The sequence below is a fragment of the Acartia tonsa genome, chromosome 12, assembly GCF_053477335.1.
Source record: "Acartia tonsa isolate MP-2025a chromosome 12, ASM5347733v1, whole genome shotgun sequence".
Lineage (NCBI taxonomy): Eukaryota > Metazoa > Arthropoda > Copepoda > Calanoida > Acartiidae > Acartia > Acartia tonsa.
The window spans coordinates 45,343,481-45,359,166 of record NC_137271.1 but is presented as its reverse complement, the minus strand read 5'-3'; the positions used below and the strand labels follow the sequence as shown (position 1 = coordinate 45,359,166).

At 33.6% G+C, this 15,686-nt stretch overlaps 1 protein-coding gene across 6 annotated transcripts in view; it reads right to left on the bottom strand.

The window, feature by feature from the left end:
• Positions 1–15,686, bottom strand: part of LOC145334062 (uncharacterized) — a 104,601-nt gene extending 88,915 nt beyond the window's left edge. For all 6 annotated transcript variants that reach the window (XM_080179339.1, XM_080179340.1, XM_080179343.1 and 3 more), the window contains exons 1-9: positions 15,587–15,686; positions 15,095–15,173; positions 11,496–11,619; positions 11,076–11,124; positions 10,031–10,125; positions 4,165–4,266; positions 3,424–3,531; positions 2,558–2,644; positions 1,208–1,282 (exon numbers count right to left, since the gene is read on the bottom strand). In XM_080179339.1, coding sequence (XP_080035465.1) covers positions 1,208–1,282; positions 2,558–2,644; positions 3,424–3,531; positions 4,165–4,266; positions 10,031–10,125; positions 11,076–11,124; positions 11,496–11,619; positions 15,095–15,173; positions 15,587–15,674 — 807 coding nt within the window. In that variant the 5' untranslated portion in view covers positions 15,675–15,686. The remainder of the gene's footprint in view (positions 1–1,207; positions 1,283–2,557; positions 2,645–3,423; positions 3,532–4,164; positions 4,267–10,030; positions 10,126–11,075; positions 11,125–11,495; positions 11,620–15,094; positions 15,174–15,586) is intronic.

Sequence of the window (15,686 nt, the reverse complement as noted above, 5' to 3'; positions counted from 1 at the left end):
AGTAGCTTCGCTACTAAAAAAAAGTGTCATGACATCCTAGAAGTAACTCGAATTTTTACATTAGTTTCATACGAAGTTGTCTGCGATGTCATCGCTAATTTTTAAAATCAAATTGATATTTTTGTTATACAAAATTAAATTTCTTGATAATTTTAATTGCTTTTTAATACAGAATGTATATATTCTAAATATAAATTAATTTTGTTTCTACTAAGGCGTTGCAAAATTTTAAGTTCGCCAAAATTGAGATATGCCAGAGAGCCGGACCCACCATTTTAGGATTCACCACAATTTACTGTATTTTTAAGAAAGAATATATAAAAATATAGATTTGATATCAGAAACATGGAAGTTAAGCAGTTGTCGAAAGGGGAGTCTCTAACGCAAACAATCAAATGGCTTCATGCAATTTTCTATTTTACATTATCTTTCTTTTCTCAAGTGAAAACCTATCCCTGACCAATTACAGAACACAATAACAAAGAATTTGAAACTTTTAATTTCCCAAGTGTTCCAGTTTTTAAGAATTTTAGATGCAAAATTTTTCAACAACAAAAAAGTCAATTTGTCTGTCTGTCTGTGTATATTACTTGTTGGAATTATACAGAGTTTACAAATTTTGTCTTTTTTTGCAGTACATTTTTTTCTTTTTTATGTTGATATTATGACAGGAGAAAATTTTTCGTCAATATATATTGCTAACATGGACATAATGTATTGACCAGTTCATCAAGTAGGAGGGGATGGGATGGGGTAAAGGGGGTGTATGGGGGGTTATTGTTATTTTAGCCAGCAACGATTTTCACTTTATTAGAGTACATGATAATCTGGTGTAAGATCCTAGTAATAATAAATCCATTAGCTTGTTATTACTGCGCTCCTAAGGTACACAAAAGTTGTTGTTTTTTAAATATACTAGCGGCTACGCTTCTAGAGGCCTCTAGTGGTACTTTAAATTTTCTAATAATTTCTATTTTGCGTTCAAGTCTCTAGGTTAAAATTTTTTTTCTCTCGATCTTTTTGTGATTTCTTTTGGGAGGGTGGTGGCAGTCTCCGCCAATATAGTTAAAAACCTTCCCGAGACCTATGAGAAACTACCCTATTAAAGAGAACCCGATCGGTTCAGCGGTTAGCGAGATCCTTCGCTACAAACAAACAGACAGACAGACATCGTTCTACTAGGTATGTATTATAGATAAGTTTTCACCTTGTTTCCTGGATCCTTTTCTGGTATCATGATCATTTCTGATATTTTGTGCGCATGTCTACATCTTTCTCCAAACTAAAACAATAAATACACTAGGGTTGGGCTGGATTATTTTTTGGCCGGACACCGGATATCCGGCTGATTTCTAATGCCGGATATTGAAAATTGCCCGGTATCCGGAAAATTACCGGATAAATGAATATCCGGCATTATAAATCAGCAGGATATCAGGTATCCGGATAGTTTTAAACCGTATATCCGGTTAAAATACGGCTCCGGATCCGGGTTAGCTAAAAAAAAGAGATCTAATTATAATTTGATAACTTTATTGTGTCGTGTGCAAATGCCCCTTTTAAGTTTTTCAAGTTCATTTTTATCAAAAATTGAACTTTTAAAACCTTCAAAATTCAAAAATAGTCTTGGCAAATTTTTTTTTGAGCCGTTATTTTCAGAGTCGGCTCCGCGGAGCCGGACCAAAAATCAAACGGCTCCGCATCCCTGGATGCAGCCAGCCATTAGTTGTTGGATATTGTAGATTAAATGTTATTTAAGTACAATGAAAGGTATAATTGACATTTATAAGAATTTATTTCTAATTGATTTGTAATTACGTTGTTAAATTACATGTTGGAAGTACTTTTACAAAAAAAACTATTAATAGAACTAAATGTACACTTTTGAAATAAACCAAGAATTTGGTTAGTCATTCTAAAGGGGTAGTTGCACGAAGTGCATTTAAACTTGAATTTAGTGAACTGCATATTTTTTTCTGTTCATTACTAGGTACATCTATATGACATATATTTGAAAGATTTTCAATTTTTTAACAGATAGTTTGAAAATATCAAGACTTGAAAATCATATTTTTTGGATATACGCAACTTATATGACTGTCCTGTTTTCACAAAAAACAGCATGATGACTGTTTTGGTGGTGCCTATTTGATTGCTATTTATTGTAATATAAAATTATATATTTTAATGGTATTCTTGTAACTTATGCTTGCAATCAAGCTTATTAAATGGACTTGAAACTATCCCTTTTAAATTGTTTTAACAAAAAAATAGTATTTCAGTCATTTTTTATTGAGTGAAATCATAGCTTTTGTAGCTTAACTTGTTGATATTGAGGGGACATTTTAAACTGGTACCCAAAGTTTTATTAATTTTATGTTCTCACTCGTTAACATTAAAACTTGATTATATCAAACCTTGATTGTCCAAACTAGCAGTATCCCATCGTTTAAACCAATAATTTGGATCTACAGAGGGGATAATTTTGTTTATCATTACTGGTGATGTACATCGATTTATCGTAAATGGGGTATTTTATTATAACCTTAACACTCACCGAGCATTTTTTCTCCTCCATAAATGTTTTGCACATTGTAGTTCTGAGTTGGGAGCTACCGTCACCAGAATACATGGATATCATATTCTAAACAAGGATTTTTACAGATGAATGTTTATGATTGCCCCGCAGGAGCTAGAAATAGGAAAAAACCTACTGTAAAAATAGACATTTATTTGTTGCGGATATACAGACAGGCACTCCAGATTGTCTATAAACATCGTCTTAAAATCTGACAGTAAATAGCAGTAGAATTTGTGAGTTAATATTTTTCTTCATGAGACCTATCTCTAGGATAATTTTGAAAGGTTTTTCTGACACAAAGTTTGAGCCTGACTTGTCAAAAAAGAAGTTGGGAAATGAGAATTTGCCAGTTGGTGCTTCTCAAATTATGGTTATTTACTTACTTTCTGCTAGTGTATATGTTTACTAGGGTTGGGCCGGATATCCGGTCATTTTCAATATCCGGCAGGATACCGGATATTGAGATTATCCAAATACCTGATATCCGGCTGATTTCTAATTCCCGATACCCGGATATCCGGCCGTATACCAGATATTGAAACTATCCATATACCTGATATCCCGCTGATTTATTATGCCGGATACCCAGATATCCGGACTGATACCGGATATACGGCATTATAAATAAGCCGGATATCCGGAATCAAGTATCCGGTCAAAAAAACTATCCGGCCCAACCCTAATATAAACAAAAATATATTACAAACATCTATAAGCGAAGCATAAATAAAACATAATATGATGTAATAGAGAAGATGTTCAGTGACCATAAAAACTTACTATATTTGTCTTTTTTAGCATGACCGTCAGACTGACGGACTGGATGCTTGAGTAAGTCTTACCTCCAAGGATACACAGTTGAATGTTAGCTGAGGTATATTGTTAGGTAATCCCTGGAATGCATTCATGCTTGGCTGCTGCAGCTGCTGCATGAACTGCTGAGAGTGAAACTGGAAAAGGTTAATTTTCATTTTTGATAAACCATAGTTTTGGACTTAGAGTTTGGACTTATGACTTCTGGAGTGTGACGACACACTTTTGTATAGCCACCAGAGGAAGCACACGCTTCATGGATTTATTTTCATGAAAGCTAATGCCATTTTGGGATGAAAGAAGATTACTGCCCTTTCATGTACAAGCATAAAAAACAACACAAAACGCCCATATTTTTTTTCTAGTATGGCTTTGGTCGAAACCGATTAAAACCGGTTCTCACCTTTCTGAAAAATCATGTATAGCATCCTCTTAAAAACACTTTTCTACGAATATCAAAATAAAAATAAATACCAGTTTTTTTAACCCGGGCCCTTAGGGATAACAAAACTGGTTTTAATCTTACAGTTTTTCGTTTTAATATCCGAGGAAAGCTGTCTAAAATACAAAGCGATAAATAACTAATCTAAAACCTATGCTTAGCTTCTTATAGGTCCTTAGATGGTTTTATGCTAATTTATTTTATTAATAACACTAGGTAGGGTTTTAGGCTATTTTTTCTGCCCTTCCATATCCCTTTGAATATAGATCCCCTAGATGCTAGGGGCGCAGCCGCTAGTAGAATTATAAACTAAAGAATCAAGTCCTACCTGTGAATTCTGGTTATTTTGGTTCTGAACATCATGGTTGAAGTGGCATTCGGATTGATGCTGACAAAAACCTTTCTCCAGAATGTTCTTACAGGTTTTCATCTGCAACATAAGATAATAGTTATTTCTCGTATTCATTCAAAACTGATAAGTATCCGGTGGATTAGATCCGGTTCTCATCCATACGAAAAAATGATGTCTAGCGTCGTATTATATCCAGTTTTCTACAAATATAAAAATATTGTACAATCATAAGATTAAAACCAGGTTTTTTAGCCTTAAGCATCTCGGGGCTAAAAAAACTGGTTTTAATCTTATAATTGTACATTTTATATCTGCGGAAATCTGTTTATAATACAATACGATAACGTTATTTCTACGATGCGAGAAATAACTATTATTGCATCGTTTTATAGACCGCTTTCCGTGGATGGATATTGAAATGAAAAATTTTAAGATTAAAACCAATTAAAGCCAAAGGTATGGCTGAGAACCGGTTCTAATTCAGCGAACATTAATCGGTTTCGATTCATACTGGAAAATAAGGGGGGGGGAAGTTTGTACAGTTATAGGAAATGAAATTCAGTACCAAATTTTGCCCTGGCCGTTTGGGCTTGTTTTTATAGTTATCAACCTAATTCTTTTTGTAAGCGCTCTTATATGATTGGATCTACCTGTAAAACTTTAAAACTTGAATTTTGGGACTTTCCCTTAAAGGGGCTAGTGGAGCAAAAGACCCCCTAACACTAAAATTTTAAGTTCTGAGCCTATTTTCAGAGATATTGTGACGATTTTTTTAATGAAAACACTTTTTAACAAAACCGAACTAAATAGCCAATACAAATTTCATTTTGGGACTTTCCTTCTAGGGGCTAGTGGAGCAAAAGGCCCCCCAAACACTAAAATTTTAAGGTCTGAGCTTATTTTCAGAGATATTGAGATGATTTTTTTTATGAAAACTTTTTTCACAAAACCAAACTAAGTAGCCATTACAAATTTCATTTTGGGACTTTCCTTCTAGGGGCTAGTTGAGCAAAAGACCCCCCAAACACTAAAATTTTAAGTTCTGAGCCTATTTTTTGAGATATGAGATGATTTTTTTAATGAAAACATTAAGTTCTGAGCCTATTTTTAGACATATTGAGATGATTTTTTAAAATGAAAATATTTTTAACAAAACGAACTAAGTACCTAGCCATTACAAATTTCATGTTGGGACTTTCCTTCTGGGGGCTAGTTGAGCAAAAGACCCCCAAACACTAAAATTTTAAGTTCTGAGCCTATTTTTAGAGACATTGAGATGATTTTTTAAAATGAAAATATTTTTAACAAAACCGAACTAAGTAGTCATTACAAATTTCATTTTGGGACTTTCCTTCTAGGGGCTAGTTGAGCAAAAGACCCCCCAAACACTAAAATTTTAAGTTCTGAGCCTATTTTTTGAGATATGAGATGATTTTTTTAATGAAAACATTTTTAACAAAACCGAATTAAGGAACCATTACAGATTTTATTTTGGGACTTTCCTTCAAGGGACTAGTGGAGCAAAAGGCCCCCCAAACACTGAAATTTTAAGTTCTGGGCCTATTTTTAGAGATATGTGATGATTTTTTTAATGAAAACATTTCTAACAAAACCGAATTAAGGAACCATTACAGATTTTATTTTGGGACTTTCCTTCTAGGGACTAGTTGAGCAAAAGGCCCCCCAAACACTGAAATTTTAAGTTCTGAGCCTATTTTTAGAGATATGAGATGATTTTTTTAATGAAAACATTTTTAACAAAACCGAATTAAGGAACCATTACAGATTTTATTTTGGGACTTTCCTTCTAGGGACTAGTGGAGCAAAAGGCCCCCCAAACACTGAAATTTTAAGTTCTGAGCCTATTTTTAGAGATATTGAGACGATTTTTTTAATAAAAATATTTTTAAAGAAACCAAACTAAGTAGCCATTACAAATTTCATTTTGGGACTTTCCTTCTAGGGACTAGTGGAGCAAAAGGCCCCCAAACACTAAAATTTTAAGTTCTGAGCCTATTTTTAGAGATATTGAGATGATTTTTCTAAATGAAAATATTTTTAACAAAACCGAACTAAGTAGCCATTGCAAATTTTATTTTGGGACTTTCCTTCTAGGGACTAGTGGAGCAAAAGACCCCCAAACACTAAAATTTTAAGTTCTAAGCTTATTTTTAAAGATATTATGGCTGATTTTTTTAATGAAAATTTTTTTCAAATAACTGAAATAAATAATCAGAAGATAAAATTTTAGTGTTTGGGGGTCTTTTGCTCCACTAGCCCCTGGAAGGAAAGTTCCAAAATGAAATTTTGGATCTACTGCAGTTCATGGTAAAATATTGCTGGTAACGAATGCTTCCTGGTTCCTGACAATATTACCAGATTCCTGGATCCAGCAGCACGCAAATTCCCCTAAATCCTAGGTTCCTGTTAGCTGGCAATCTGCAAATTTTCCAAGTTACCAGCAATTACAGAAGATTACTGGCTTACAGGAGTTTTTACCCCATACCCTTTTTCACAATTTCTTAGGGGGTAAACAAACAGCAACAATTAATAAGGGACAGTAATCGATGTGCATTCCTAATAGAGGTGGGGTAAGGATTTAAGAGAGTGGGATCTTTATCTTTAAATTTAACTGTTTCTATCTTAATATCCACTTTCGCGCCAAAATTACGGCGGTCCTGTTTATTTTTATAATATATTAAAAAGGGGGGAGGGGAGAAACATTCGTAATTTTTTTTTCATATTAATTAATAAATAAATTTTTTCTAAGTGAGGCTCTGAAATCAAACAGTAAAACCAACAATTTGAACGCCTATAGAATGCAAAACTTAATACTAGCCCCTGTAACCTAAAATAACCTAATTATAAAAAAGTGCCGCGGCCAGGTTTGATGGTTTAGTTAGGGGGGGGGGGGACCAATATTTCAAAATTGAAGAAAAAAATTTAAGAGAATAACACCAACAATTCTAGTAGCGTAACTGACATACAGACCATGATAAGAAAAGCTTTACTCTTATGGTAGATATTGATTTAAGTGAAACCATGAAGGTAATTAGATTATGGCGGGAGATTTTTATTTCAAATTCTATTCCATCCCCTTTTTAGACTTCCAAATCAAACTAAAATAGTTAAAAACCTTCCCAGGACCTATTACCCTTAAAGTTTTTCCTGACTACTTTTATATTGTTACTTTTTACGCCTACGTAAACGTTCTATTATTAACTGTAGATAAAAATCAGAAATACGGAATATTTATCATATTTGTCTTGTCTCACCCCACACCTCTCTCTAATTCATTATTTACATTTGATCAGTTTAAGGTTTTTAATTTACTATGAATTGTTGTAGAACGAAGCAAAATTTATACCTTATCCTAACTCCCCCAATTAGTACCGAGAAACACCACTACCCTCCCACCCCCCACTACATCAGACAAACATGCCAAAAAAGCCACCTCTAATTGTGGGGTAAGTGTAATAAAAGGGAAATGGGAATTAAAAAAGGAAATATTGCTTTTTAACAGGAATATTTCAAACATGCCAGTGGCCAGGAATATGCATAAATTGCCAGCAACCAGAAAAGTTAAACATTGGTAGCTCCAGAATTATTTCTTGTTATGCTAGATCCAGGAAGCTTCCAATATTGCCAGGAAACAGGAAGCATTCGTTACCAGCAATATTTTACCATGAACTGCAGTAGATCCGAAATTTGTATTGGCTACTTAGTTCGGTTTTGTTAAAAATGTTTTCATTAAAAAAATCATCTCAATATCTCTGAAAGTAGGCTCAGAACTTAAAATTTTAGTGTTTTGGGGTCTTTTGCTCCACTATTCCCTAGAAGGAAAGTCCCAAAATGAAATTTGTAATGGCGACTTAGTTCGGTTTTGTTAAAAATGCTTTTATTAAAAAAATGGTCTCAATATCTCTAAAAATAGGCTCAGAACTTAAAATTTCAGTGTTTGGGGGGCCTTTTGCTCCACTAGCCCATAGAAGGAAAGTCCCAAAATGAAATTTGTATTGGCTACTTAGTTCGGTTTTGTTAAAAATGTTTTCATTAAAAAAATCGTCTCAATATCTCTGAAAATAGGCTCAGAACTTAAATTTTAGTGTTTGGGGGTCTTTTGCTCAACTAGCCCCTAGAAGGAAAGTCCCAAAATGAAATTTGTAATGGCTACTTATTTCGGTTTGGTTAAAAATATTTTCATATTAAAATATCATCTCAATATCTCTGAAAATAGGCTCAGAACTTAAAATTTTAGTGTTTGGGGGTCTTTTGCTCAACTAGCCCCCAGAAGGAAAGTCCCAACATGAAATTTGTAATGGCTAGGTACTTAGTTCGTTTTGTTAAAAATATTTTCATTTTAAAAAATCATCTCAATATGTCTAAAAATAGGCTCAGAACTTAAAATTTTAGTGTTTGGGGGGCCTTTTGCTCCACTAGCCCCTAGAAGGAAAGTCCCAAAATGAAATTTGTATTGGCTACTTAGTTCGGTTTTGTTAAAAAGTGTTTTCATTAAAAAAATCGTCTCAATATCTCTAATTTTAGTGTTAGGGGGTCTTTTGCTCAACTAGCCCCTTTAAGGGAAAGTCCCAAAATGAAATTTGTAATGGCTACTTAGTTCGGTTTTGTGAAAAATGTTTTCATAAAAAAAAATCATCTCAATATCTCTGAAATTAGGCTCAGAACTTAAAATTTTAGTGTTTGGGGGGTCTTTTGCTCCACTAGCCCCTTTAAGGGAAAGTCCCAAAATCAAATTTGTAATGGCTACTTAGTTCGGTTTTGTGAAAAAAGTTTGCATTAAAAAAATCGTCTCAATATCTCTGAAAATAGGCTCAGAACTTAAAATTTTAGTGTTTTGGGGGCCTTTTGCTCCACTAGCCCCTAGAAGGAAAGTCCCAAAATGAAATTTGTATTGGCTATTTAGTTCGGTTTTGTTAAAAAGTGTTTTCATTAAAAAAATCGTCTCAATATCTCAGAAAATAGACTCAGAACTTAAAATTTTAGTGTTTGGGGGTCTTTTGCTCCACTAGCCCCTTTAAGGGAAAGTCCCAAAATTCAATTTTTAAAGTTTTACAGGTAGATCCAATCATATAAGAGCGCTTACAAAAAGAATTAGGTTGATAACTATAAAAACAAGCCCAAACGGCCAGGGCAAAATTTGGTACTGAATTTCATTTCCTATAACTGTACAAACTTCCCCCCCCCTTTATTATAAGGGGGGAGGCGGATGTGCCACTTTTTGAAACCAAAACTAAAATTCAACAAAGGAACTCAACTAAAAAAAGAGTTACAGGTCTGAGATTTGCAGTTGCTTTATAGAGGTACAATATGGAACTGTGAAGAAACGACGCCGAATTTTTTTTGCAATTTCTCGGCGGTTTTCGGCGGATGCGCCGCCGATTCTTCACTGTTCCATATTGTAACCCTATAAAGCAACTGCCATCCAAAATCTCAGACCTGTAACTCTTTTTTTAGTTGAGTTCCTTTGACTTTTAGTTTTGGTTTCAAAAAGTGGCACATCCGCCTCCCCCCTTTGTATTGTTGTATTGTGGCTTTTGTCATTATATACATCTTAGTTGATACAAACTAAAATCAAGAATTAAACAAATCTCATTGCATTTCCTTAACACTTCAACAAAATTTAAGTCTTATTCAAAAGTAATTTTAAACAAAATGCATTTATACAGATTTTTTGACCGAATGTAGTCCTTTCATTTTGAACGTTTAAATAACACAGCTATAATACATGTAGATGTATATACAGATAACTACCTCCCTCCCTTTTTCCGTGACCTTTCTCGTCTGCTAACAAATTGTTTTCTGATATTTGGCGAATAGTTACCTTTTTCATTTTGTTGATAGCATTTTGGTCAAGCTTTCTGAGTTCAGCTTCGCTGTGGGCAAAAGAGCAGGCGGGACCCTTACTACACTCACCATCTTGAAACAAAAATATTTATAAATGCTTACAAGGGGGAGGTAGGTTGTGCTAAAATTCCGTAAAGGTGTGAGTTTCAAGGCTTAAAAACAGTAGGAGAACGATAAAATTTATTTTACCTTCAAAAAAATATATATTGTTCTCCTCAATAAGAAAGGAATACACATATTTAGTGAATAATATCTACTACTGTTTTTAAGCCTTAAAACTCACACCTTTAAGGAATTTTAGCACAACCTAACCCCCCCCCCCCCCCTTCTAGCAGCTAGGGGCCTAATATATTGAAATGTGCAAGGAAGCGCAAAAAATTACCTAAAAATCTCGGGATCAAAATTAATCTTATGTTTTTAGTAGTTAACGAATCTAAATTACAGACAACTAACATTTCTTTTTTATATAATATGATTTGTCCTTTTTTAAAAAATTAATCAAGTGCAAATTTTCATGTGCAAAATGCCAGATTTATAAATTTTGGAGATTAAAAACCGTAGATCAGATAAAGCGCCATTAACCTATCCCCCTAGCTCCTTCCTTTGGAAGATGTCATTAATGTGAAAGTTTTTATATTGATAGAGATAGATGTCAAAATCACACCTAACAGGGAAAATAAAAGATTAGAAAAATATTTTTATCCTGCATTATCTTAGGTGGATGTTTAAATAGTTTCTTTACGTCTATGCCGCGCCAATAAAAAGTTTAAAAGCATTTTCGCATTTGAGGTGGCCAAGTTAGAATAAAATAAATGCATTTAAAAGAAAAATGTATATTATATGCATTTATTTTTATTCTAACTTGGCCACTTCAAATGCGAAAATGCCGTGAAACTGTTTATTGTCGCGGCATTTATTTCTCTTATAGACGTAAAGTAACTATTTAAAAACCGCTCTCTGCAAATCTAATGCATAATGGAATATAAATTAATCGCCCTTAGCTCTAATACAAACAACTATACCTGGGTAAGAAGAACACATGGTAGTTTTGTACAGCGGATTCGATTCTTCCTAAGATAGTGGATAACGTTATTGGAATAGGAATTTGCTTACATTTTTTGGCATTTAAAAATATCTGTTCAGTAAATATTAACAAATACAGGCGAAAAACGGTGAAACTTGTTTCAATACCTGACAGCAAAGCATTGAATAGAGTATTTTCTATCTCTACCAAATGATTGCATTATTTTTACCTAAAGTTTTTATTTTATTTCTAATATACATTCAAATATTTCCTTTAATTTTAAGATATTACCTACCTAATGTAGACATATAAAAGGAAAATTGGCAGTATGGATAGACAGAAAGACAATGACATAAGGATGGAATGTTTAACCACGGTTTTCATGGATAGATAGATAGATAAATAGTTATACACATACCGGTGATGTTAAATCATTTTCTCCATGGGCAAATCTGCATTTCTCGCCGTACTTGCATTCCCCTTTCATCCAATTTTCACATATCTGATCCTTTCTCTTTATTATGGTCTTCGCTACATTAGGCCTGAAAATAACACAAATCTTATATAAAAGTAAAAGAGTTCATGTGTTTGTCTGCCGACTGTGTACTAAAGGATCTTGCTAACCGCTGAACCAATCTGGTTCTCCTTAACAGGGTAGCTTCTCATAGGTCCCGGGAAGATTTATAATTTTATTGGGATAGGGTACCACGTCCACCACCCTCCCCAGAGAAATCGACAAAAATAGAAAAAAAACGCCACACTGCGGATATTTTTGCAATTAGCTAAAACATGACTAACACCATCTATCAGCGAAAAAAATATTTTTGGTTAATATCTGATTTTAAAATAGATTAAAAGAAACAATTCTACGTGTTTCTAAAGGCCTCTAGGGGCGTAGCAGCTAAAGTAAAAGGATGTATATTATGTGTTTGTCTGTGTGCCTGTTTGTACTGAAGGATCTTACTAACCGCTGAACCGATATGGTTCTCCTTTATAGGGTATCATGAGGAAGGGTACAACAACCCTCTCATCAAGATAAATCGTCCCTAGAAAAAATTAGGAGCGAAGCCGCTAGTATTAAATACAGGAACGGACAATGGCAGATAAATCAATCTTCCCCCTTTATTCTTATGTGATTTCTGTCTTTGGTATATCATGGTAAATAGCGTGGTAATAATGAGGCTATTGATCATACAAATTAATAATCACTAATGGCTGCGCCCCTAGCATCTAGGAGCTGTGTATTCGGAGGAGTAAGGAAACATGTAAAATAGCCTAAAACCTTCCAGAGGCCTGTAAGAAGCTTTTAAAATATGGTGAACTCAATCGGTTTATTGGTTTTCGAAATCTTAAGCTACAGAAAAAAAACTATGAAAAAAATCAAATAATATTTAGGGCAACAAATAACAAACTAACAGACAAATAAACTTGTAGAGTAATCAAAGCTACAAAAAAAAGCTAAAGTTGATTTGTAGACATATTTCCATCTTAATACAAACTCTGGGTCTTATAAAAACTTTCTTCTTGTCTAGTAACTTTAAAACGAAAGGATAAAAATGAGGAAAATATGGTAGAAAGCATAAAAAAGTTCCATTAATCCTATATGCTAAAAAAGGATGTATATCTGTTTGAATGAAATATTTATAAGATTGTTTCACAATTTTCAAGGAAGTTTTATATAGGTCTAGGGAAGGTTCAGACTAAAAGGATGCCCCAAGAAAATCTCCGTTAATTCTTTTAACAACTAAATGTTTTTTCACTCTTTCTTTTAAGCTAAAACTATGCTCCCACTCTTTTAAAATGCTCCTAGAGGTGGTCGCTAGTCCAAGCAACAAAACTAACAGTAGATTAATAAAATTCAGTGATTCATCTTACAAGACAAGGTCAATTTTCTTTTAAGTATATTATTTTCATTTTAAATTTCTTAATCCTCTAAAGCTATAACAATCCTTATAATAAAGTAACAGGATGTTTGTGTGTCTGTGTGTTTGTGTGTTTGTACCGAAGGATCTCGCTAACCGCTGAACCGATCGGGTTCTCCTTAACAGGGTAGATTCTCATATGTCCCGGGAAGGTTTATAACTATTTTGGGGGAGGGTACCACCACCCTCCCTAGAGAAATTAAATTTTTTTTAAATTTCTCAATTTTAGAAAGAGAGTTCAACGAAAAACAAACATCAAACGTAATTTTTTTTTACTTTTTCTTTTAAAATCTAAAATAAGAAATTGAATTATTAAATTCGACTCTCTCCTCCTCAAGTGCCCCTAGAGGCCTCTAGGGGCGTAGCCGCTAGTATTAGATATTATAGTTCTATTCACATTTCTTTACTAGCATCTTTCTCCGATCTGTTATAAAGTTGGTCCCCTTCCATGCAGAGATAAAGGACAATGGCCGATAAATTGATGTACATCCCCAATGAAGATACACAAAATTACCCCTTCTGTAAATTAAAATTAGTTGTTGAAACGTTTTGACACTCAACTTAATAAATCAAAATCCATTAAAAGTCATCAAAGTTGTTAAGACAACGAATAAGAAAACGTTAATATAAAACTTTGGGGACTAGTGTAATAAATCATCTATCTCCGTCTTTCATGGTTTACTTGATAAAGTTGGTATATTAAGTAACGGCTGCAGAGATAAAAACTGATGAGTGTTCATATAATGCCGCCACAAGACAAATAAACAAGAAAAAATTAAATGGTTTTATCTAGGGTTGGCGATCCCAATCCGAAATTCGTAATTCTAATTGTAGATTCGGATTGTAAATTTTTAGAAAGACCAAAAAACAATTAAAATTATGATATAACGAATCTACATATTCGCATTATTCTGTACAGTTGGGTGTTGGGTTGTAGTGAAATGCTCTAATTAAGTCAAAGTGTTCTTAAATATAACTAAATGTATATATATGAAAATGGTTCATAATTAAGAACAGTTTGACCTAATAAGTGCATTTGTTATTTTAACAGATCTATAGTATAAATGTGTATACAGACAACTACCTCCCTTTATTGTTTAAAGACCTCTTTCGTCTGCTTCTAAATTATTTTCTGCTACTTTGCTGTGTTAATATAAGCGATACCATTGGTTAATTTTCATTGACCCAATAGAAAGGTTGCAAAAGACGATTGCGATGGGGAGATACAGTTATTTAACCCTTTCTCCCTCTAGTGTTTTACTCTAATGTTATTATAATACAAGAGTTTTCAGCAATACTATATGCACATCAACAACCAAGAGATTATTCAAAGATAAAAAGTTTTTATGATGGATTACCTTACTCAAACCTGGCTTGTACGTATATATATAAACTTTGTCATTATCAGGGATTTTAGGGGATAAGATAAGACAATAGACGATATATGTACAACTTGTAAATCCCTTTGATAATAAACAATATCACTCCATCTGTAGATCAAAATTAATGGTTGAAAGGTTAGTACACACTTTTTTGGAACCAAACAATCAATATTATATACAAGTACCCAAAGTTTTTTTTAATAAAAAATAAGATAATAGGGTTTTAAACTTTGGGTACCATTGTAGTTTACAGTCCAATGTCCAATCCCTACCTACCATATATGTATTGTGATTATGTTAATATAAAATAGACCCCAAAAGATATTATCTAAAATAAGGGTCTAATTCCAACAGGCAGTGCATTTTGCGAGTTGAGGTACAATGAATAGGGAATCGTAACATATTCTTATAGAATATAATTATAAGTTAGCAATGAAGATATTCGAAAGAAAAAAAAAGGGCAGTGTTCAAACTTTCAACAAATTGTTAATCTAAAGTAAGGGTAGGTATTCTTTAGTATCACATCATTGATGAGCATAAACTTGAACATCAATTTATCGCCCATTGTCTAATCTCTAAGAATCCCTGCACTGCACACCAACATTCATACTTTACAAAAACTAAGTAGCATAGAGCGCACGCCTAGATATGTGCGCGGAAAAATCTGCGAATTTGTGCATGCTTACAATGTTGTTAAAAGTTGCAATACTTACTTTGGTGGATGAAGGAAGGTGCAGTCCTTGCCTTTCTGACAGCCAGAGGCACTCTCCAGAAACCTGCAAACTACTTTCTAAATAGTTAAATCACAATTGTGTTTTTTAATTTTATTATTATGCTGACTATCCTTATAATAAAGTAACAGGATGTCTGTCTGTTTGTCTGCGTGTTTTTATGTTTGTACCGAAGGATCTAGCTAATCGCTGAACCGATCAGGTTCTCCTTAACAGGGTAGCTTCTCATAGGTCCCGGGACGGTTCATAACTATTTTGGTGGAGGATACAACCACCCTTCTAAGAGAAATCACAAAAAAAATCGAAATTCTTTTAACGTAGATACTTGAACGCAATATAGACAGGTATCGTAGAGACTTGAACGCAACATAGATAGGTAGCGTATTACTTTTTAAAAAGATATTTAAAGTGCCACTAGAGGCCTCTAGGGGCGTAGAAGCTAGTTGTTAATATTAACACAAAAATGTGATTCCTTTTGGTCAGAGGTAGATTTATGCTGAATGTTACCATTTCTATTATCTCTAGGCCTAGATATTCTACCACGACCTCTACCACGATCCATTTTTGTACAATC